This window comes from Patiria miniata, unplaced genomic scaffold (genome assembly GCF_015706575.1).
Source record: "Patiria miniata isolate m_02_andy unplaced genomic scaffold, ASM1570657v1 HiC_scaffold_7, whole genome shotgun sequence".
Taxonomy (NCBI): domain Eukaryota; kingdom Metazoa; phylum Echinodermata; class Asteroidea; order Valvatida; family Asterinidae; genus Patiria; species Patiria miniata.
In genome coordinates, this window is record NW_024037074.1 from 30,009,234 (window position 1) to 30,033,974 (window position 24,741).

Consider the following 24,741-nt stretch of genomic DNA (forward strand, 5'->3'; position numbering starts at 1 on the left):
AATACCTTTTGTACTGGTTTGAATTTTTAAAATTATTGTCGAGCACATGTACATAAAGCCTATAAAGTATTAAGAAACCTTGTTGTAGTCACCCCAAAAACCTTTAGTGTTACCACGGAGAAAAGTTGTATAACATGTGTCCCAGTGTACAGAAAATACCCCTGACATCAAGCAGAAACATCTACGCGTTTGTGCTGCTTGAACAAGAATTCATTAAATACTTGTACATGTTGATGAAATATAGATTTTGGCTCAATATTCTGTCTTGTCTGTCTATTTTATGACCACTCATCTAGCAACAAATCAATTGAATGCATCCCTTCATTTTTGAGTCAGCGTGTCCACCTGGACTATCATTTCTGTGTAAAAGGTCAGGCAAATGTTCTGTTTGGACAGCGACTGCAGCCTATCTCAAAAATCGTTGAATTGAATTGTGGCCTGAGGATTGGTCATGAAATGTAGACAAACGAGACAGATTTAGACCAAATTATTGTTTCTCTGTCCCTCAACAGTGTCTTGTGTTGCAACACGAAGATAGTCTTGGCGATAGGGTGCAGCTGCAGTCCGAACAGAACATTTGCCTTATTTTTGCACAGAAACGATAGTTCAGTTGGACAAGCTATATCAAATATTAAGTGATGCATTGAGTTGAATTGAATTGTGGCTGGATGATTGGTCATGAATAGTACACAAACAAGACAGAAGATTTAGACAAATTATTGTTTTTCTCTTCCTTAACGTTGTCTTTTGTCAACACGGAGATATTTGGCGATAGGCTCCAGTCGCAGTCCAAACAAAACATTTGCCTTACATTTGCACAGAAACGATAGTCCAGCTGCTATCTCAAATATTAAGTGACCCGCTGTTTGAATTTGCGGCCAGCTGATTGGTCATAAACAAGTGGACAAACAAGAAAGAAGATTTAGACAAAGTATTGTTTTTCTCTCCCTCAACAGTGTCTTGTGTCGCCGCAACTTTGAGATAAATTTGGCGATGGGCTGAAGTCGCAGTCCAAAGAGAACATTTGCCTCACGTCTGCACAGAAACCACAGTAAAGATTTCAAGAAATTAGATAAGTAGACAACTTCGTTTAAAAAAAATATATTTTTGTGGAAACATTGGCATGTCCCCTTCCTCCCTCAAAACTAACCTACTCTCAACCCTAACCCTAACCCACTTTCCAGAAATCCCCATTCTTAAACCCCACAACCTCAAACCCGCTTTTATCCTCAAAGCCATATTCCAACCTCAAACCCATGTACCCTAGTCAACCAGTCTCCGTCGACCTTTGAATCCAGACCCAAATGTGATCATCCTGACTTGCCCAAAATTCAAAGATCAACACCTACAAAAGTATTCCAAACTTAACCATTGGCTATAAAATGATTCCAATATGAAAGCAATTAGATATTTTAAAAAAGTACTTCCATTTATTCACGAGTCAGTGTCAAATTGGTTGGTTATCATTCACAAAAGACAAATGATTCCAGTTCAAAAACAACTTCTTGCTTTTACTTCCCTGTAAATTCGATTGCGTTCTTCCAAACACAGTGTACTATTACAAAAGTGTCAAAACATGAATGAAGTCCAGCCAAAGTGTTAAAAAAGGGGATAGTTTTTCGTATTATTAAAGGCTATTAGTTTTAAGTAGTTATATTCCCTACTTATTACATTATTATTTACCTGGACAGCAGAACCACTGCTACCATCTACAAATCCTTCATTATGCCTAAATTGGAATATTGCAGTCCAATCTGTGGTACGGCAGCTAAATCAAAACTGGGGATCCTTGAAGAAAGAAAGCCATAGCTTCCATTCCACCAACTCTTCATGCATCATGCAGAACTATAGGTATTCAGCCTCTAATCTATCGTAGGCAAGTTGCTGGTCTAACAGTCTCCAGGAAAATGCAGTGCTCTCCTCTGCCTCATCCTCTGGACAGACTCAAACTACCTCCACTCACAGCACCCCTGTTCTACCAGGCAGTCATCTGCATCCCATCAATATACAGTCGTCATTCCAATATCACGTACCTCACAACATCTGAGATCATTTACAGCATCCTATGCAAGGCTTTGGAACTCACTACCCGCTTCTGCTGTGTTAGCTCCATCTAGCCAATCTTTTAACTCGACTGTACATAATTTGCTCCTTTAACCCTAAAAGGGCCGGGGGGGCGGAATCCGCCCCCCCCCTCAACATTTTCCGCGATAGCTTCTAAAAAAAATTTTTTCGCGACCCGAGCTGTTACGACTTTTTAGCCTCGAGCTTTGCGCATCTTTTGATACCAAAAACTTAAAAATCGGACCACGGGTTAGCCTGTAGCGAAAAATTTTCCGGCGCTACGCGCCGTAAAAACTGAATTTTCGCATATATGTCGTGTACACCGAGCAGAATTGCCATTCATACATATGAATAATTAATTAGCCATAACTCAAAAACCCTTTGACCTATAGTCATGAAATTTCTTGGGCATGTTTAGGAGGAGTTGCTCTATGCATGTGCTGAGTTTCAAAATTTTTCGTCGCTCGATGGCCGAGATCTTAGGGGGGGCGGAATCCGCCCCCCCCCCCCGGCTGAGAGATGGTCAAAATAACCCGGCCCCTTTAGGGTTAACACGCCCCCTGCTCATAATTTATGAATGTTTGCTGTGGTTTTTCTACTAGCTTCATGTTCTCTGGAGGAAGGCCTTAATAAAACATTTTAAAAAGGTCATCATTTAAGCTGTCAAACAGAGCCCTATAATCAAATTTACTAGAGGCTAGTCAACACTTTTCTGAGACGCGTTTATAAACAGTTACATTTTTAATTCTGGCAAGCGTTAGACAAATTTATTTATTGTTTTTGTAATAAAACTATTGTCAAATTTGACGAACCAAAATTGCAATCATAAACAATGATTTTTATAAGAAATAAACGTTCAAAGTCAATTTATAGCTGCAATTAACACATGGGAGGAACAAAACGAGGTGAGTTAATTTTTTTTGAATATTCTGGGAACATGTGCTGGAATTCGCGAATGCAATTTCTTTACAAATATAAATGTTCAACGATATAGGGGCGTGTCCCCGCCCACCTAAGAATAGGCCTCAATGCCCTTTTCTGGAAACACACCTTTCCAATGCACTTAGGTATCGATGAGAGACTTTATTCGGAAACTTGGGCTCGCGTCCGAGGACATGATTCCAATGACAAATGCTGACATTGTGAGCGTGGGTGGATCCAGAAGGCATGATCCTTCAACAAAAATATAAACCAGAGAGAACACAATCATAGTAGTGAATTTCTATACGATCGAGGACAATACTTTATGTTTCCTTTTGTCCCTGTAATATGACAATCCCTAACAGACTAAGCAATAAGTGTATTATCGAGGAACAAAAGATCACAAAAAAAGTTCAGTGTTCTTTCAGCAAAACGAAAACAAATCACATGAGGATGTGTGTGAATTGTTTTCGTTTTGCTAAATGAACGCATACCCTTTTTTTTCATTCGTGGACAGAACTTTAAAACAGTGGTTGTGTTTAAAACTCCGTAACTTAAAAGGTACATAAGTGAGTGTTGTGAATGATTTTTGTACTAAAAAAAAAGTTTATGCATTGAACCTTTAAATCCTAGATATTAAAATTGCTACGTGCAGAACTTCACTAAAACAATGGTCCCGACATTTGGGTTTCGTTTTGTTTAATCACCCTGAAATGTGCAATGTTAGGCATCTGAACCTGCTACCAAAATGATTTCAGTTATGCAAATAACGTTTACACATTACATTGATACTGACCTTTTTTATAAATTAAATTGACCTTTTTAATCTATAGGCCTCACTCGTTGGCTGCCTTGTCGAATTTATATCTATTTCATACAAATAATGAAAAAAAATCCGAATGCTTAATACGGGACAGACGTATCTCTTCAAAAGAATATAAAACTAAGCATTTGTAATGCTGCCTTGATTCAAACAACCATTTTAATGACCGTTTCTTCTGCTTGTACATTATTATAGATCTACAACCAACGTTTTAAAAACGATGAAACGTTAAAGAATGATCTTTTTATATATCGATATCGTTAATTTTCAGTATTTTGTAAGCTATAACATTTCTAATATACACTAATTCAGTGTCAGCACTCAAACCATTAGTTATTCCAACACCGTATTAGTCTGGTTCCCTAGACCTGACAATTATTCCCGACGCTCACGTCTAAATTGTAGGTCAGGCAGCCTCCGTGGCTAAAAATAAACATGACGACATTGACGGCCCTTTTTCAAAGCTCGGCTTCGTTTCCGATTTCGCTTTATAACTTATAGCTTTTTTAACGTTCTGATCAAATGTGTAAATAAATCACTTGCTTCGTAATATCATACAGTTATGATAATACAGTTTGATATTTCTGTAAGATAACATTGACTAATGTAGATCTGAAATATTCGAAATTAGGCACCCAAACAGCACTGCTAGCGGCGGAGCCGAATAAAGACCGAGTTTTGGAAAATCTCGGTAACGGTCGTCAAATTCAAAATAGTACACGACTCAGCAAAAAGTTCGCCCATACGATCCATCCATGATTAATGCACAAAATCGTCGTTGAATTTCAAGTTTTCTTAATGAAAGCAATGAATATTAATTATCAACTCATTTAAACAGGTTTTTAATTGGCAATTAGCAGTTAATTAAACCTATGTTATACTCGGAAATACTCGGGCGCTATCCGATTGTCGACGAAATGAACTCGGCAAACTTCTGACATTTTCGGAAAAAGGAGGAATTCCTCCCGTTTTAGTCACGTGAAGTAAATTGTAATACAATGTATTACCAGAGGCTACCTGACCTAAGATTCGTAAGGAATAGTCGGAAACGTTTGATCTGGGAACCAGACTAACACCGTATTACCGATCTGCATATGCGCTAATGAAATATTACAATAATCAATGAAATTGTTTTGATAACATTGAATAAAAAATCACTTAGGCCTCCTCATTGATTTTTGTTTTTGTTTGTAATAAACAAAGGTGTGATTGAAAGTTCGTCAATGTGTATAAATTTGTGTATTATTATGCGTGGTTATTATGTTTGTCTATGCGGGATAAAGGAGGAAGCCACTGAATGAGGTGTAGTAACTGGAACTACTATACGCCGTACCGTACATAGTCAGATACACCGTGTCTCCTCGCTGCAGAACAAGCACGACGTTCCCAGACACCTGCTCATAGGGACTCGAATCACTGCTATGACCAGTGACAACCATTTCCCCGTTCTCCCGGAGATGAACCCAAAGGCTGCTGCTGGGATTTTTGAGCACCGAAAACATGAACACGTGGGTGCCCGGCACATTACAGGTGAACGTACCGGTCCCGAGATCGAAGCTGGTATCCGCCAGAAGCGTCTTGGTCTCCTGGAAGGGCAAACGGGTGTCGTGACTCGAAGAGGTAAAGCTGCTCGTCCTTCTCACGGTGAATGCCACCCGCTGGTTGGAGTCGTCTGGAGTCTCTCCTGGCTCACCCTTTTGACCTTTGACACCAACTATACCCGGTGGACCTCTCGGTCCTATCTTGCCAGGGAGGCCAACCCCGTCGTCTCCTCTAGATCCAGAGTTCCCAGGTGCTCCCCGCTCACCCATAAGGCCAATAGGTCCCGTCTCACCTTTTTCGCCCTTTGACCCCGGTGGGCCATAGGGTCCCACCGGTCCAGGCAGACCTGGTATGCCGGGTATTGCGGCAGGTCCCTGGCAGCACATTTGACACACCTTAGTCGTAGGACCATCATCGTCCGAGGGAGCCGGCCCAGTAACGGAAGCTCGGAGCTTGACGGAGTTACCCAGAAGGAGGGCGATTGAAATAATGTTTAACCCCAAGATCTTCATGCTGCACTGAAAAAGAAATAGATAAAATTTGACCAAAATAAATGAAGGAGAACGGGGCAAAAAGAGTTAAGAAATAGGTAAAAGTCAAGAAAAATATTCAGTTATTTTTAGTTGATAACTTTTGAATTAGTCAAAAGCTAATGGACTTTCGCGGTCGTTTGTAAAACCGTGCAGAGCTAGAGCTTTGAGAAATCATAATTCAGAAAATATGAGTTCACCGCGATACATAAGTGGCGAATCAGTGGACAAGGAATAAAAAAAAAACCATGAAAAAGCGAAGTATTTAAATCGGTTTCCATGGCAAGTATGGGTAAACCATTGAATATATTTTGTTATCATTTTGCCTGCCGATGAAAGTAAGGAAAGGTACTACACATTTGTGGGTTTTTTATTTTTCATCCCATTTTATTTTTATTTTAGAAAATCATGAATTAAACATCACCACACCCACCTCGAGTTTGTTCTTGAAGATCAGGTCCAAGAAGAGATCACAAAGAGTTCAGTTAAGGCTGAAAAACATAGCAACAAAAACTGGTATACATTTAGACCTTAGTGAGGAAACAATAATAATTGTTTTATCAATTAATAGATGAAATACCGAGTTTTTTTTATTTTGATAAATCGTTACTTTGAATGTCAATTTGAAGAACTTGGCCGGAAGTACCTGATGTTTGTACTTCAAATACAGAGTTATGCTAACGTTCAGAAAGGTATGATCTGTAAAGAATATTAGCGTAAAACTCAGGCAATGTTATACGGTAGGTGTAGGGGAGGGGATTCCAAAATTATAAATGCCTCTCTTTTATTTTTTTTTATTGAGGGTGAAGGTTTCTGTCATAATTTTTACCCAAATAAATGCATAGAAATTAGTCTTCCAACAATCATCGCTCTTTTGTGATGCTTGATGGGGTAAAGGCCACAAATTATTTCAACGGACACTCACCTGGAAATAATTGTCTTGAATCTATCACGAAACAAATGCCCAACACTCGAGCAGATTGCTAGATGACAAAAATAACAACAGAATTAGTGACTTAGATCCGTTCGAGAAAACTGCTGGGAGGCACAATTCAGTTTCACAAGTAAAACACACTCTGTCGCGCGAAGTGTGATTTGGATTGACAATTGATCTATTTTTCAAAATGTATATGATCCTGTTAGTTAAAGCTTCAACGGGTTAGGTGCTATGCAAATAACCCTTGTTTTTCTAATTATTTTAATGTTTGAATTTGTGGTTTAGGAATCATACGTGCACTACCGCAGTCACATTACAGTTGTTAAATAATGAATATTTTCCGGATGGCATATCAGCGCACTGGTTTGGCTATTAGCATCAGCCAAAATCTTTGTCAACCGTGAATATGTCGCAGAAAAGTTTTAGCATTTGTTACAATCTTTAACAACAGCACAACCGCAATCTATTACACAACCCAAATAGAACAAAACAATTCAAACAAATCTAAGTGGCATACTGAGTGGAACCCTACATGCAAACCTGAGTGAATTCATGCGAGAGCTTTCAAGGCAGACAGCAGAGCAGAAGGGCCGAATAATTTGCACAAACATGAACTCTACACATGATTTCTAAAAATGAATCCAATCAGATAAAGCAATTTGGACTTGAATAATTCTGTGTGCATGATTATCATGTCCCTTTATATTTGCGCCTTCTAAAAGTGAAACTGAAGAATGTTCATTCCGACTAGCCACACATTTTATCAACAATGTGTAAATGTAACCAGGAACTGATGGAACCAAAATTAATCGGGCGCGGATCGGAATATTAGCGAGCTGGTTTGGCCGTACGTAAGCGTGTATCAGTATCGTAGTCACGCAAGATTAATTTTAAAAGAAGTTTTGTTCCTAAAAATTTTGTTTTTCAGTCCTAAAGCAACTACATTTTTACAAGCTTTGCGAGAAGGCGTTGTCAGCCTGGCATAAGGGCGTATATGCGCAACCGTCGTACTACCAAAATCTGTTCACCTAAAGGGCATATGCAGAAAACTTCCTTTGTTTTATAAAATTTGAAACTTTTCAGAGAAAACACAAGTTGCTCCAAAAGGTCTGATTCATTCGTGTGACAAATTAAAATTCATACGATTTATAATATGCGCGAGAGAACATAAATATTGCGCGTGGGGAAAATTTCAACGCAATGCCAGGCATTCAAAAAAATGGAAATATCAAGCCTAGTATCACGCTCGTTGTTCGAAACATAATTGTGTCAGCAACAATAATCAGAATCTAAATCCGACGCTGATTCAAACACTATGTGCAAACAGGCAACAACTTCAACAATTGTATTTGTTCAGGGAAATTCATTGTTTCAAGGACTCACCGAGTAAATGCCGTTCTTGTCGTTCTAGCAATCAGTTTTCTCTAGCTCTCGGGTTGTCGTCTGAAGGTGAAATTGAGCTGCGTCGTTCTGAGGAGTGAAGCGGCCACTACTGCCTTAAATCTTATAGTCGATTTCCTGAGCAGTGACAGGCCCTTTTGGGATTGGCCCCTGCGCGCTGTCAATCTCAAATCACTGACTTGCTTCATATTAATGAGACGGAAGATAATATTATTACCGTTGAGGCTATATACTCACGATCAAAACGTGGACCATCGACACTGAGATAGCCGCCTGTTATTGGTGGATATTGTATGGATGTCGGCGACACATCAAAAACACGTGATTTATGATTGACACACACAACCTGTCAATCACAGACCACGCACTTGTGATCACCGACTTGTTGGGTGAAACACTCTGATAGGTGGATTGAAACATGACGTACCCCGGCCGTGGTTTAGTCGGATGTTCGTTGCGCTTGGTGCTATTGAATTACATGCATATAGACGAACCCGTGTACGTGATCACTATACACCTGCGAGGCCGCTTCAATGGAAAACAAAAACCCGGTTATGCACGCTATTGAACAAAGCAACTGCCCCATGACGGAATAGCTGAACAATAGCTAGTATACGCTTTCGCCATCGAAGGGGGGGGGGGCATAGTGACAAAATGGATAGTGTCCAAATGAGTTTGTGCATATGAGCATATGCACATGAACATCAAGTGCTGTAGTCTTCAATTATGAAGTTAGCACTCAATTGGGAGAAGAAGAAGAACTCTTGGTGTTATCGTAGCGCAGTTATGCTGATTTCGGGAGAAAAAATCCCAACAAGCAACATTAATATGGAACAATTCATAGGAGCATTGCCAACCCTCTGAATCGGGAGGGATTGACAACAAGTCTGCCAACAGACAATTGTTGTGCTTAAAGATATAGTTTTTCTTCACGAACGAATCCCTTCGCAAATTCGAAACGGGGGGGGGGGGGCAGTGAAGGTGGGAAGGGGAGGTAGGGGACGGGGAGCGGTAGAGGAGGGTGGCTTCACAACATCTTCACACAGACCCACGATTGGACACACAATTTTGCCTACAGTACAATGATTTAGCCGACCAAAACTAATGGGTGGTGTCACGCCCCCACACCCCTTTAACGATACCCGTGAAATTACCACCTCTAAAGGTGGAACTATGTAAAGTGTCAATTCCGACTTTTGATACTAAAGTTTTGCTTTCAGCAATGCTTGAATGTAACTTGATGAGGTTCCCATCAATGGCGCAACTGAACTACCACAATGACACAGTTCGATACAGCAAAGTACAAATTGCATTGGGTTTGTACAGGAAGTTTGACATGTCCGCATTTCCGGAATAGGTCTCTACAAGTTATGACCAACTTCCGCATAACGATTCACCGGGGATAGGTTTAATAAATTACACCAGCATGTTATATTCTGGATTTCTTGACCGCCGTGACTTACCAGCTGATATGTTAAAATCAAAACCATGATTGGTTCATATTTTTCGCAGCTCAATTTGATTCTTGTCCAGCAGTACAGGGAAATGAACGTCCGGACAACGACAGAGGGCGCAACGTGACAACAGCATCGTCGGGATGCACTTCTGCATTAAATTTCCCATAGACACAAGTGTAAAATGCCCATACTTCAAAAAACTTAAAAAAAAAACACACGCAGAACTCTCACATGTATTTAAGCTGCACAGAAAAAAATCAACATGTCATCTTTCATAGTTTTTTGCATTTTTAATTGGTTGATCATTGCCTTTTGAGAGATTTCCATCCAAAAAAGATGACCCTATTATCCCCAAAGCAGAAAGGTAGGTATCTTGAAAACAGGTCCCTCCACAACATGAAGAAATAGTGGAATTTTTTTTTAGTAATGCCGTAGTCAATTGAGTGTGATAGGCCGTCTGACAAGGATTGTGCACAATTACAAACCGCAGCGCTAGGGGTTTTGTGTAGAATGATTAGAGGACCACTTTTTTTTGCTGCAATGTGTCAGTAATATAAACACTACTCACATTGACAGAAACCGTGAAAGAAGAATTTGTTATTATTTAAGGAGTAGCAGCGTAAGCCTCAGACACTCCGTCTTATTATCATCAATTGCTTCCAAAAGAGGGCGCGCTGAATAAACACTGCTCGACGCGCGCCGACTTCTGTCCATTCGCGATGTAAACACACAGTTATTGCAAGCAAATACACACTTGTATGAGTTGTCCAGACGGCTAATTCTCGTCATTATTTAAGGCACCCACACTCGTTCAAGAGCAATTAAATTATAGGTGATCACTTAAAGTTTAGATTTTACTGTGCTTTTGTTTATGTTACTCTTACCAGATACTAGTTTGTCTTAAGTGATCACTCAATGATGAGACTTTAAGATGCTGTATGGTCAGAATGTTACATTTAATTGCATGATTGAAAGCGACAACCCCATATTGTTATACTTCTACTTAGTACAAATTGGCGCATAGATACATACGAAAAATGTTAATGTAACTTTGTTCCTAGTTCAAGTCGGATAAAGTGTTGTTATTTTTGCATAATTTGCAAATTCAAACGATTGAAATTCGTGTACAAAACCAATGAGAGTTGTTGCTAAAAAAGTTAAGTACAAACAAAGAAATGATGATCAGAGACAATTGGGGGTCAACGATTGCCGGTGTTTACAAGGGTGTGTGTGTGGGGGGGGGGGGGGGGGAAGACGGTTTGATCCGATGGCCCTTCGGCCTCCCCTCCTACCGGTCCAAAAGGCGTGTGGGCGGGTGATATCCCCATCACCACCCCCTGATTTAAGGCCCGGTCGACGACGGCAACGGGTGTGTAGCTTAGTCCGCGGATGAGATCGGCGGCATGGGATCTAACGTGATGATGAAGGACGATTGGGACTGTGGAATGTCCTGTGAGGTGTTCAGGGTCACAGTCAAGGCCGGAGTCTAACAGTGAACTCAAGCAAATGGAAATGTGCCTCGCCAGTCTGGCTTAGTGCTGGAGTACTCGAACTGAGATTTTACATAATATTGCGACTCGTGCGCAGGTTTGATTCAGTCTTTCAAATCTGCGGACTAATATTTTTCACTAGTTCTTCAAAAAATGGGCGTCGGCAGAATGGAAGGTATGAGAGAAAAAATGGAGGGAAGGGAGAAGAGGGGGGAAGCGCACATCACTCACATCGGCAATGACTGCGGAGTAGTTTCAGCTGTTGCGGAACGTTACTGGACGTGGGGCGCAAAGTTCAAGCGTCTCTTTAGCGAGGTATCCAAAAGTTGGTTGGGGGGGGGGGACTTCAAAACGTGGGTGGGGAAATGAACCCTCTCCCACCCCCACTTCCGCCAACTATGAAAGTAATTGTCCTGCTGTTTATATTGACGGATTGCGGACAAGACCACTTTGCAACTCGGGTGATTCACAATACAGTGCGTCACCAAGAGTTTGCCACAGAGAGTTATTTTTTCCCGGTGCATTGTGGGAGATGGTCGAAAAATTCGCAGCCTGGGCATTTGAAATTGTTAGTTTTTCAGGTCAGTACTTTCGCAGGCGTACGATTCGAGGATCTGTTTTCCCTTTTCTTTTTAATATGGTGTTTGTGTAAGGCGGCAGAACGCTATCCCCCAATCTATAACATATTAGCTCAAGTTTTCTACTGACACTCATTCAAATGGGCCATGTTTTCTCGACCGTAAACTTGAACAGTTGACTCTCCATGGCAAAATCTTGGTGACGCACTGCATGGTGAATCACCCGAATCAAATGAGCTAGGTGTCTCACCTCTCTCCCATCCCCCACTGAGCGAACCCCCTGCCCCTGAGAGCTAGTTGGTCAGACAGGTCCGTAAGCTGAGCTTAGCTGAGCTTGAAATTAAGGGTCGCACTTTCGTACCCATTGTCAACCACCCCACGATAATCCCTATGAATGTCCCCGCCCTAAATCAAACTCAATCCCACCCACCCTAAATCCCAACCCCTCTACCCACATCTATACCCTAAACCATAGTCCTGCCTACCCACTGCAACCCACGCCAACCCTTTATTTGTTCACCCACTCAACCCGGCCCACCTCGCCCCCCACCCACCCTTAATAACCCGTCCACCTTCAATTCCACACATCCTCAAACCCCATCCACTATCAAGCCAATCTCCGCCAGACCTCAAAGAGGTTGTGGAATGCTCGAAGACATTTCCGTCATTTTTCGGGTATATGTAGCCTAAGATGTGATGAAATAAAAACGACTATTGTGTCTGTCATGAAATGTGTACAACAGGACTCCCGATGCAGCGTAGTATAAACGAGTCCTGTTTATTACGTCACAATTTACTATGTTTTGTTTGCTGCCCCCAACGACGACTTTTACACAAATTGCACGTTCGGGTCGAAACAGGACCTGAAAAACAGCTCTCAAAAGTACCTTTTGTACTTATTTCATGACAGACACAATAGTCGTTTTTATTTTATCACACCTTAGGTTGCATATACCCGAAAAATTACGGAAATGTCTTCGAGCATTCCACAACCTCTTTAATCCCAGCCTCAAAATGCAAATTGTTTTCTCCTGACCTGCAAGAAAATAGAAACAAATATCCAAACACACAAACTTCGACTCTGTTTGCAATAATTTGTTTACTATCACAGCTATAACGATAAATCTAACAAAGATTAAACATGAGTACTTGCACGAAAGGTGTTAATTAGAGCAGATTTGTAATGGTATTGTTTCATGACATCATTAAACGATTCAAGTATAAGTATTGAAAAATTGCCTTCAAAAATAGTGTTTTATGAAAGTGTTTGGAACCACTAAGTGCGAATAGATCTCTTTTCTCTTTGTAACTTTTTTTCTTTATACTTTCCTTTGAAGCTCGCACCTTGAGCATCTCGAATGACTTTGAGTGGACTTGTGATGGGCTACGCCCATATAAATTGTATTAAATCGTTAGCACCTATGTTTTTATAAGAATTAACCTCAAGTGAACTACAATTACAAAAGAACTACTTAAAATATGGCAAGTAAAAAAAAACCCAAGGAATAATTAATTGAATTATGAAATTTGAAATATTATGGCTCATGTGGTGCAATATAAAAAGCACGCTTTGAAAAAATAATAATAATAATTGGTATTTGGGCGTTTCTCCGCCCGTCTCATGAAAAGCCCTTGTTACAACCCCTTAACCGGAAACACACCTTTTCAATTAATAGAAGTTGGGTATGGAAACATTGTATTGGAAAATCAGCACAGAGTCTGAGGACATGTTTCACAGGACAAATACTGGCATTGTGAGCATGCATGAGTCCAGAGGGCAAGATATTACTACAAAACTTCGAGAGCTATAAAGAGAACGTACGCAATCAGCAGCGATGCGCACACCGATCCGTGCACTGTCAGCGCATCTTAACGTGCAACCAAAACGATTGTACTCGTAAATGAAAATAACGTAATACACATTACCGTTACATTGATATGTTTATTTAACTAAACTTTGACCTTTTAAGCTGATCGTCGGATGCCTGGTAAGATTTTGAATCAATTGTATGTACAGATACAACAGTGACAAGAATACATGTGTATAATAATGAAATATCAATGTATGTTTGACAGTCAATGTAATATTTGCCCTATCCACACAAGATATTAATTTTTCTAATCTCTACATCAGGGGCCATTCAAAATGTTCAATGTTTTTATACATTTGATTCTTTTTTTCAAATTGTTGGTTAGTGGGTCTAGGTAAATAATTGAAAATCCAAAGTCGATTTTCACTAAGAAAAAAAAAATAAATAGACTGAACTAGATCTTCTGACTTCTGATTGTGATTAGTTCTGATGCACATTTCTTTTCCAACTTCGTCCCCATTTAAAAATAATGACCTCTGTAGATTATAAATAGCGCCTGCTAGCATTGCATGCATGTGACGCATAATGAACAAGTATTAATGCAGCATTCCCACGACGATAAAAGTGGCTGCCATCACGGATGTATGCGAGACACCGGCAGATCCTCGCGGAATACCGGCAGATCCAGCACACATTTTTGTTCCCGTAATGGAACGGAGCACGAAACTACACAGTTTTACTATCGTTTGGTATTATGGCCTGTAAATAGTTTTTTAGAAATGCATTTTGAATTCCCGAACAGGTTTTTAAGGGGAAGCATTTAGTTTGGGTGGTTTGAGATTATCTCCATAGCCCCCAAAATAAAATGTCACCCGTTTTTAAACATTTTTGAGTAGTTCAACATTTATTTTAAAATGTGGTGGCAGGACGGAACTCTTTTCTAAAAACTGAACTGCTGACGATGCACACCCGTTTTTAAGCACCGGACTGCAACACACAAACCTGATCCAACTATCAGCTGATGAAGCAAAATTTCTCTGGGCACCAATGCAACAGGGGGAGCAGCTTCATCTAGCCACCACTGAACTGGACACACATTGTGCATGGACACACAATGTGCAGGGATATGCATTGTGCATGGACACATGTACATGTATAAGTATATTTGTATGCAAGTGCATGTTCATGAATTTAATCTGTAATGACAAAACAATTTTTATAAATCGAAAATAGGTCGGGTGGGTCAAGAACATTTGGAATAAAATTCAAATTTAAAAACATTAAAAGTTCGAATGGCCGCTAATAGGTATGATGAAACAAATAATTAAAGACACATACAGACTTGCAGTGCTAATTAAGCACCAAAAACCCTTGGCGAATCTTATGCCGTTAAATGGATCTACGAATGCGCTAATGTCAGTATAAATGTTACATATGTTACAACAGTTACATATGCATGTAAACTAATTTATGTTATATCGAAATTTCTATTTTACAATTACTGGGAGAGATTGAAAATTCGGCAATGCGTGTGATTCCGTGCATAATTGTATGCGCGGTTAATGTTAGTTTATTCAGGGTAAAGGAGGAAGCCACTGAATGAGGTGTAGTGCTTGGTGGATTCACTATACACCCTACCGTGTATAGTCAGATACACCGTGTCTGCTTGCTGTAGAACCAACAACGCGCTTCCTGACATCTGCTCATGGTGACTTGTATCATAGCTTTGGCCAGAGGCAACCCAGTCGTTATTTTTTTTCAGATGAACGTATACGACGCCGCTGTTATAAGCTTTGCTCACAGAAAACATGAACATGTAGGTGCCCGGCACACTACATGCAAATGTTCCAGTCTCGAGATCGAAGCTAGTACCTGGCAAAAGCGTCTCGGTCTCCTGGAAGGGCAAACGGGTGTTGTGACTCGTAGAGGTATCCGAGGTGCTCGTCCTCACCACGGTAAATGCTATCCGCTGGTTGGAGTCAGCTGGTGTCTCCCCTGGCTCACCCTTCTGACCTTTGAAACCAGTTTCCCCGGTTGTTCCAACTAAACCAGGGGGACCTCTCGGACCTATCTTTCCAGGTAGGCCAATCCCATCATCACCTTTAGACCCAATGTTCGCAGGTGCTCCCCGCTCACCCATTGGGCCAATAGGGCCAATCTCCCCTTTTGACCTTGCTGACCTGCAACGCCCTTTGACCCCGGCTGACCGTACGGCCCCATCTGTCCTGCTGGTCCAGGCAGACCTGGTATGCCGGGTATGGCAGCAGGTCCTTGGCAGCACTGCTGACACGCCCGAGACGCAGGACCATCACCGTCCGCGGAGGGAACCGGCTCAGTAACGGAAGCTCGGAGCTTGACAGAGTTGCCCAGAAGGAGCGCAATTGAAAGAGCAGTTGTCACGCAAATCTTCATCTGTAAAGAAAGAAAAACATAAAAAGGACATACATAAATATGAAAACAAATGGGGCAAGCTTAGAGACAAATGGTGAGGTCAGAGAAACTGTGGAAATCACATCAGAGTAAGACTTTTGCAACCTTGTCGTCGATTAAATATAAAACAAACAAATTATTACACATTTACCATGTGAAGTATGTGAAGATTTTATATCCTCAATCTTAAATCTGATCAAGTTCGACAAGCTTCTCTTTAAACTTCTCGTTGAATGCAATGCATTGCTCGTAGACAACATTTGATGTATTGAAGACTCTGGTGTAGAACGACACACATTCTATAACAAATCCGTCCTTTGACAGATTGGAATGACGGATCTGCCTTTCTGAAATGAATGATTTCGTCGAAGTCTAAATTGAGAGTGTTATACCACAAAACCACAATACCACTCTATTTTCCATATGCGACTGCCACTTTCCCTCAAATTTGGCAGGAATGTTTTATGGCCAGTAATCTACCAAAATGGTAGCACTAAGGCAACCACAGAACAGTGGCGTAGCACGGTCATTTTTATTGGGGGGGGGGGGGAACAAATTTGAAAAGGGCACTTGCACATCCGTGGTGAAATGTAGACAAATTTCTTTTCTCCGGACACTTGGCCTCGGTAAAATCAAAACGGGGGGGGGGGGGGGGACCATCTGTCGATGGGGGCGCTGTTCAAAACCGACGATTATGCACACAAAAGGCCAATATACGGTGCTTTTCTGGGCAATACTTGTGCGAAATTCAGAACAAAGGCACCCAAAACGGCAGATGCCACAAAAGAGGGCACCACTATCTTTTTTAAAAGGGCACTTGTTCAGAAAAAAAGGGCACTTCATTAAAAAGGGCACTCTTTACAAATTATTGGATGGGGGGGGGGGGGGGTAAGCCCGCTGAAAAATAGGCATTTGAATGGAAAAAGGTAGTCTTTACAAAATATTGGGGGCGGGGTAAATACCCCCTTCCTCCCCCCCCCCACCCGCTGGCTACGCCTATGCAGAAAGGCGATGTAATACTTATCTAGGCTATTTTTAGTCAAAATGGTATTTGGCCAAAATGTCTATATTGTGTTTAATTTATTAAAATACCTTCAGATTTGAAACAAACAGTGCATGGACCATTATTAATCAAACTAAACAAAACGTTGCCATCGACATTAACCGGAAGAGGACGTTATATTATTTCGCTTTTTTTGTGGTAAAATCGTCAATAATTTTTTTTTGCAGTCATTTCCGGTAACAAAAAGTCACCTTGATGTATGTTTTTGAAGTCTGTCATGAATGATAATCTCTCCACTCGAGCAATTTGCAGGCTGTAAAATAATATCAACAGTTATTGAAAATTCGCTCGGGGATAACTTGGGGTCTGTCGGGACAGGCAGGCAAAGCTGCATTTCACTTATAAAATAACGAGAAGATAAATTAATCGGATATTCTCTTTGGTGTAATGTAATTTTCTTTTGGCGGGGGATGGGGGAGGAGGAATTACTTAATGCGTTCACCAATTGCCAAAACTGGATTCGCGCATGAGTAACATTCATACCTTTGTTGAATAGTGATTTGTTTTATTTATTTCGACGTCAACGAGGTGATCACCAAAAGAAATTCTTGAGCAATATGGAAGTTTCTCTGCTTGGGCTCTCCAACGCAAATCTTTCTTTTTTTCTGTTTTGTCTAAAAAAAAAAAAGAGAAAATATTATTATGTAACAAATTTTTATTTGGAGTTGCTTTGGCGCATTTTAAGCACAAAACGTTGGCCTGAATTTTGTGCATGAGATGTTATCGGCCTCAAAAAAATTCGATTGACAATTTGTACACTAATTTTGTATTCAATATTTTAATGTGTTCGATGTCTCATTCAAAAGTGAAAAAAAGGTAAATTTGGTGGAACTTGCAGAATGGGGGAGAACCTTTCACGCGAAAAAAAGAATGGTTATTAATTCAAGCGTGTTTGAATTTGAGCATAACTATTATACAGTGAGCATAACTATTCTGCAATTAAATGGGAAACTGTTCTTATACCAGGGAAGTATTGGCGAGCATATTACAGGTAAACTACGGGTAGTCAAGTTATAGCCGTTAGAAGATAACTGTTATATTCCCGATTTAAAATCAGCGCACTGGTTTGAACTATTAACACCAGTCACCATCTGTTTTACAACAAAGTGAGTCTCAGAATATATGTAGGATCAGTGAAAATCTGTTCCAACTGTAAAACTATTATTTTTTTTTATAAAAAGTATCAAGATACAAACAAAAATGTCTATTTCGAGCCATGTGAATCTAAGTGGCACGCTGAGTGAAACCCTGCATGTAGATATGACTGCTGAATTCAGCCGGAAGCTCGTGCTTTAAAGTAGGATAGCAGACCAGAAGGGCAGATTTTGAAGAAACATCAACTCTATACATGGTTTGAATTCACCTGGATAAAACACATTGAACTTGCCAAAACAAAGTGTGCATCATCATGATCCGGTCCGCTTGTATTGGCGCCCCTTAGTCTTTACTGACCCGTGAGACGTTAATCATGTATTGCTTGAAAGTAACTTCATAATCAATCCGGAATAATTAACGTAGTGTGAAATAGCCATATAACACAATTAAACATCAGATGTGCAAATGGTACTGACATAACTCAATTGTAAATAACACAAAATAAGGCATAACGTTTCATCCTGTATTATTCAGCCGATAGAAATGGAAACACAACGCAACAGACGTTCTTGTCTGAAAAGGAAAGGTTTGAATCAACCGGGCAGCAACACGGAAGGACACACGAGGACGGGATGATCACTTTGATTTTATGGATCAGGTTTTAAAGTGTCAAGCTTCCTCCAAAGATGTTTCTTTTTTTTTGCTAAAGAAGGAATTTTTGTCATATTTGGATAGAGTTTACCTACCTAAACCGGAAATCCATTGGTAACATTTGTTTCCGTCTACCGTGTGGAGGCCATCTTTGATTTCAAAATTCGAACTTCATTTGTATCAAAACTTCGGACCTGAGTGTCATATGAAGCTCATTTGGTGGCAAAGCCCATGTTTTGAATACCAAGGAACCCGAGTACATAATTGTTTATGGTGTACTCCGAAATGGATGGCAGCTATCTTGGATATTAAAAAATGGCCGCCATTTTCGACTTATTTGCATAATTTTTTAGACTCGAATGTCGAACGAAGTCCATTTTGGTGGCAAACTCCATACATTTAATACCAAGTAATCTAAATAACACATTGCTGATGATGTATCCCCGATGGATGGCATCCATCTTGGATTTTTCAAAATATCCGCCATCTTGGATTTCATTTACATATAACATTGCACCTGAATGTCGTATAAAGTCCATATTAATGGCAAATCCCATGTCTTTGAGGCATCCCCAATGGATGGCAGCCATATTGGATATTCTGAAATAGCGGCCATCTTGGATTTCATTTAAATAATAAGGGGGCACCCGAATGTCGTATGAAGTCCATTCTGGTGGCAAACTGCACGATCTTGATACCAAGGAACCCAAGTAAATCATAGAAGATGAGGCTCTCCCAGTGGATAACAGCTATCTTGAACATTTTTAAATGGCCGCCATTTTGGATCTAATTTGCATATTAAATATGTACTTGGATGTGGTATGAAGTCAATTTTGTTAGCTAAATCGTGTAACCATGGCAGGACCAGGGTTGTTGGGGATGTGATGAAGTTGCGTTTGCAACGGGTCTTTAGCACGGTGACAAGCGTTGACCTTCATGGGACGGATTGTTAATATTGGCAATAGTGGAGCGACATAGTGACGGAATTGTGCACATGACGAAAAGGTTCAGATATAGACACCTGCATAGTGACATTTGAGGGGTCAATAAACTAATATAATCACAGACGTCAGATATGATGTCCCCACATCTGAACATTCTTTTAATGGCACAAAGAGTTTACTTTTAGACTTGGGTCGTGAAAAGAGGCATTTACAACAGTAAATCTTATAAAATCTATCGATAAGTCATTACCTTTCGGAAGGTCACCAGAGGTTAAATATGAAATGTCCTATACAGGGTGAATAAACAAAAACACATTTTTTTTGGATAATCTGAATGGATCATGCAAATGTCATTAGCCGTGACATAATTCTGGTCGAATTGACTTTGATTTACATCAAAGTCAATTTTCTCAATGATGCCACGGATAATCTGAATGGATCATGCAAATTTCATTAGCCGTGACATAATTCTGGTCATAAATGTTAGCTACCCTTATTATATTTCTGATAAAATTGACTTTAAAAGAAATGCGTTTATTTTTACTCACCCTATATACGAACATTCCTTATAGCATGAACACCTACAATTTAGACTTGGAACGTAAAAATGTTGGGGTGTAAAGAGTAAACCTTACAAATAACTAGGTTTACAAAGGTCACTGACCACTCAAAGGGTATAGGAGAGTGAACTTATGAAGATTATTGAAGTCCACGAAAGTTGCAAATGAAATGCTTCTGATATATCAGAATATTTTCTTCATGGCATGAAGAACCAACATGCCAAGTTTCACGCTTTTATCACATAGTGCACAATTCTTGGAACGGTGTAAATGTTGTCTATAGTTGGCAATTAGTAAGTTCACTTCAGGTTGTTTGTATGCCTGGGTTTTTGTTTTTGGTCTTAAGTGGCTCTCTGCATCAACTGCATCGCATGCCCAGACAACCCTGGTCCTTTCATGGTTACATTATACAGGGCATCCTGAAACAAACTGGTGCATGTAAACCCCCCATGTTTTGCTAATTTACAACCAACATGTTATGGGGATGTTTACTCCATCTTTAAGATAATAGATTTAGCTTGAGACTACCGTTTGTTTCATTTGAGATTGCTTTTGTAAATCCAAAGATATGTTTGAATAACGGCAAGCCAAGAAACCCATTTTGTGCCACTCTCTGTGAAGCAGTTAAAATCAGTATAGTCCTAGTCTATAAAACCAAATCACTTTACTGTTAGTAATTTTAACATTTTTAAGCAGAGTGTGCAATATTTATGTACATTTAATTGAACTCTTTCGTTGAAGTTTTAAAAAAGTGAACCTGTCTGTACTATTCAATTGTTTCAACATAAGAACAAAACCCTATATTGTCGTGCGAATGGAATGTTTGTCTTACACCCATAGGGATAACATTATCTAAAGAGCCTTACTGGCATTGTCTGGTCTTTGGGTTTTTTGGCTTTGCGGTTATTCAAACATATCTCTGGATTAACAAAAGCAATCTTAATTAAACAAACGGTATTCTCCAATCTACAACCCTGAAGATCGTGTAAACATTTGCAGTAAATTCCGGTTGTAAATTGCGAAAATGGCGGGGTTTACATGCACTATTTGGACACCCTGTGGCTATTCCTTGCTGGAGCGCGCACCTTTAACGTTTACTATCCAATTACTGTATGGAATGTGGTTTCTACAAAATGTAATTTGAGCCACCCGACCCTCACAACCAGCCCATTCACCCCTGATTAACCTCTGGCATGTCTGGAGTATCTCTCAGGCCCCAAACAGCCGTTAAAACCACAGACATAACCCCATTTGACATTCCATTTTGGTCACAGGGGTGATCGAAATAATCCCAATGTATATAGTGCATTTGTACACAAGCCTATGTAAATGTGCACAAGCACACAGGGTTTTCCCGCCAATTTTCAACCCCTCAAGTAGGATCACAAGACTGACACCCCCTCTGAAGGAGGTACTATGGTCCATACTACGATCTGGTGAGAGATGGCCCCGGGTGTGTTTACCACGTGGCCAGGACAATATAAAACATAAAAATGTGTAGAGTCAATATTCCCTCCTGAATCCAGGTAAGGGAATATACAACATTTGCAAACATCGAAAAATAAAACTACCACGTTTTTACGAAATACCTTACCAGGATGTTGGTAAATGCCAGCCTAGAGCATTCTGTAAAATTATGGCACATGGTGTCAAGTCGTTTACAAGAAAATTGAATTTTTGTATACATTTCCAACGGTGGTCGGCCGACCACCTTTGGAAAAAACCTAACTATTTTTCAACTACTGCTCCAATTTACAATTTTTTTCAGTCCAAATTTTGTTTGCTATTGGTTACATGTTCATGAACGGGTGCAGGCCAGCTAGACTGGTCCCCTTTACCTTACAATTTTGTGACATCTATACATTGATCCATTTTTATCTTTAGTGGAGTCAGGGAACGAGAATGATTCAGCTCCTGAATACAACATAGACCTATTAACTCCATATAATCCATCCAGGCGATTGAGATCTTCTGATGCTTCTTTGCTGGTTGTCCCTCACACTCACAAATCTTGGGGTGATCGATCATTTTCTCACGCAGGTCCTCATCTTTGGAACAAACTACCCCTCGCCATTCGCAACATCTCATCGCTTTCTGAATTTAAAGTTGCCCTAAAGACCTATTTGTTTCAGACCACTCAGAATATTCTTGTTTAGTTAAATTTAATTGTTTTGTTATTTCTGATTTGATATAATTTTTGTTTGCGCCATGAGCGTCATTTATGGCGGATAATGGCGCGGTATAAATTTTCCGTTATTATTATTATTATTAAACATGTTTGTTTTTCTTGGTTTTTCAAGCATTTTCGAACACAAAACTTCTAACATGTCAGTTAAACAATATTTGATCTATTATACTAACCCCTCAAATAGTTCATTTCAGCAAAAGCCAATGATGTACATTCCCTTTAACTTTACAAGAGAGAAGAGAAGCTTGACCATCTTAGTAGCCAGTACGAGGGGAAGTGGCGGCTGCTTACTAGTGATTTTAGTCTCTAGTGCTATCAGATGCCAGGGAAGTACGAGTCTGGGTTGCTTCTGATGATATAAAGTCAGGTGACAGTCAAATCAAAATATATCCAGCAGTTATCATAATCGTGATGTAGATGCCGATGAGGTAACATTCCAAGTATTGTTCGATCTGTGGATTGAAACATTCCTTCAAGCCAGACCTGCAGTTCGGGAAGTTCTGGGTCTGATAGAAGACAGAATGGCCGATGAGCACATAGACTTGAAGGTGCTGAACAAACGAATACCAACATTCAAGAGGCCAACCAAGAAATGTCGGTAACCATTGGAAGCATGAATTTATTAGAGAAACACCTGATCGACTTAAAGACGAGTCCTCTCCGATATTCAAGGGGGGTTGGATGCACATGCGCCAGATACAAACGTTGCTCAACTTCCATACCTCCAGCAAGGAACTGCAATTTGAATTGTACTTACCATCACTGGAAGATATATGTACATATTTCTTTGCATATAACAGACATGACTATAATTTATGTATGCCCAGAACATCCTAGAACTCGTAGCGTGCTCATATTCTACCAAAATTGACTTTATACCACATTCGAGTTCAAATTAAATATGAAAATTAGATCCGAAATGGCGGCTATTTTAAATGTCCAAGACAGCTGCTATCGACTGGGAGTACCCCATCAACAATGATTCACTTGGGTTCCTTGGCATCATGAACATGCAGTTTGCAACCAAAATGGACTTCATACGACATTCAGGTGCAACCTTATTATTTAAATGAAATCCAAGATGGCGGCTATTTTGAAATATTCAATATGACGGCCATCGATTGGGGTGCCTCAATGTGTTTATTAGATTCCTTGGTATAAAAAGTTATGGGGTTTGCCACAAAAAAATGACTTCATAAGACATTGAAGTCCAAATTTAATACGCAAATTAGTTCAAAAAGGCGGCAATTTTGAAATCCAAGATAGCTGCCATCCATTGTGAATACCCCGTCCACAGTGATTTACTTGAGTTCATTCAAAAACATGGGATTTACCACCAAAATGAATTTCATATGGCAATCAGGTCCGAAGTTATGATACAAATTAGGTCCGAAATGGCGGCCATTTTGAAATCCAAGATGGCCGCCACATGGTAGATGGAAAATATGTTACTCATAGATTTCCGGCTAAGGAAGGTAAACTCTATCCAAATATGACAAAAATTCCTTCTTTAGAAAAAAAAATGCAATGGCCAAAATATACTATACTATAGTGTTATTGTTGTTCAAATTCATCTGAAATATTGAACTTGAATCTCAACATATTCTAACAAAACATCAGCAAAGAACTTGATGTAAGACACTCTTGAAAACCTACGAACAGGCACAGGCAAACCTGAACTGAGTTAACATGAGAATTAAATAAACCAGTCAGTATTTGGACAATTTTGTAAGAGTGTGCAATGGAAGTAGTGGCAAACATTTTTAAGGCAGATGGGAACTTCTAAGAAAAAAAATATTTGCTCTTACTTTGGTATTGCTTGGACATTCTGCCTCACAAATTCGTGGTCTGGTTCAGCACTTACTTTATCCAGACTAAGAACTGTTATTCGGCAATATCATGCACAACATACTGCCCATCGGACCTGGTTAATTTCAAGCACTTAATTATCGCGTTACTTATGATTTTTCGATAAAAAAAAAATGAGTCATTTCTGGATCGGAAATTAGCACGCTGGTTTGGACGTTACCAATGTGTATCAGAATCATATTCACAAAATATCGGTTTCAATTGAAATTGTGTTCCTAAAAAAAACCTTGTTTTCAGCCACCAAGCAACTACACCTCAAAAACACAGAAAAACGAGAACATTTCAAGCTTACTATACCCGCGCTGGTTGTTTGAAAAGTCATTGTGTTAGCAATGATCTTCGGAATCTAAATCACATGTTGATTAAAACAATATTGAAGACAGATAG

General features: G+C 39.9%; 1 protein-coding gene across 1 annotated transcript; it reads right to left on the reverse strand.

The window, feature by feature from the left end:
- Positions 1-5,076: 5,076 nt before the first annotated feature.
- On the reverse strand, positions 5,077-22,738 carry LOC119745116 (complement C1q subcomponent subunit B-like). Its single transcript, XM_038221339.1, has 3 exons — positions 22,715-22,738; positions 15,735-15,966; positions 5,077-5,696 (listed from the first exon to the last, which is right to left on the reverse strand). The coding sequence occupies exons 1-3, from the start codon at positions 22,736-22,738 to the stop codon at positions 5,077-5,079; spliced, it is 876 nt and encodes a 291-aa protein (XP_038077267.1).
- Between the last annotated feature and the right edge of the window lie 2,003 nt (positions 22,739-24,741).

Coding starts and splice junctions, on each gene's coding strand:
- LOC119745116 (XM_038221339.1), bottom strand. CDS start 22,738: ATGGTCAAGCTTCTCTTCTCTCTT. Junction 15,967..22,714: donor TCAAGCTTCTCTTCTCTCTT/GTAAAGTTAAAG, acceptor CTTTCTTTACAG/ATGAAGATTTGCGTGACAAC. Junction 5,697..15,734: donor GGGGTCAAAGGGCGTTGCAG/GTCAGCAAGGTC, acceptor CCGGCATACCAG/GTCTGCCTGGACCGGTGGGA.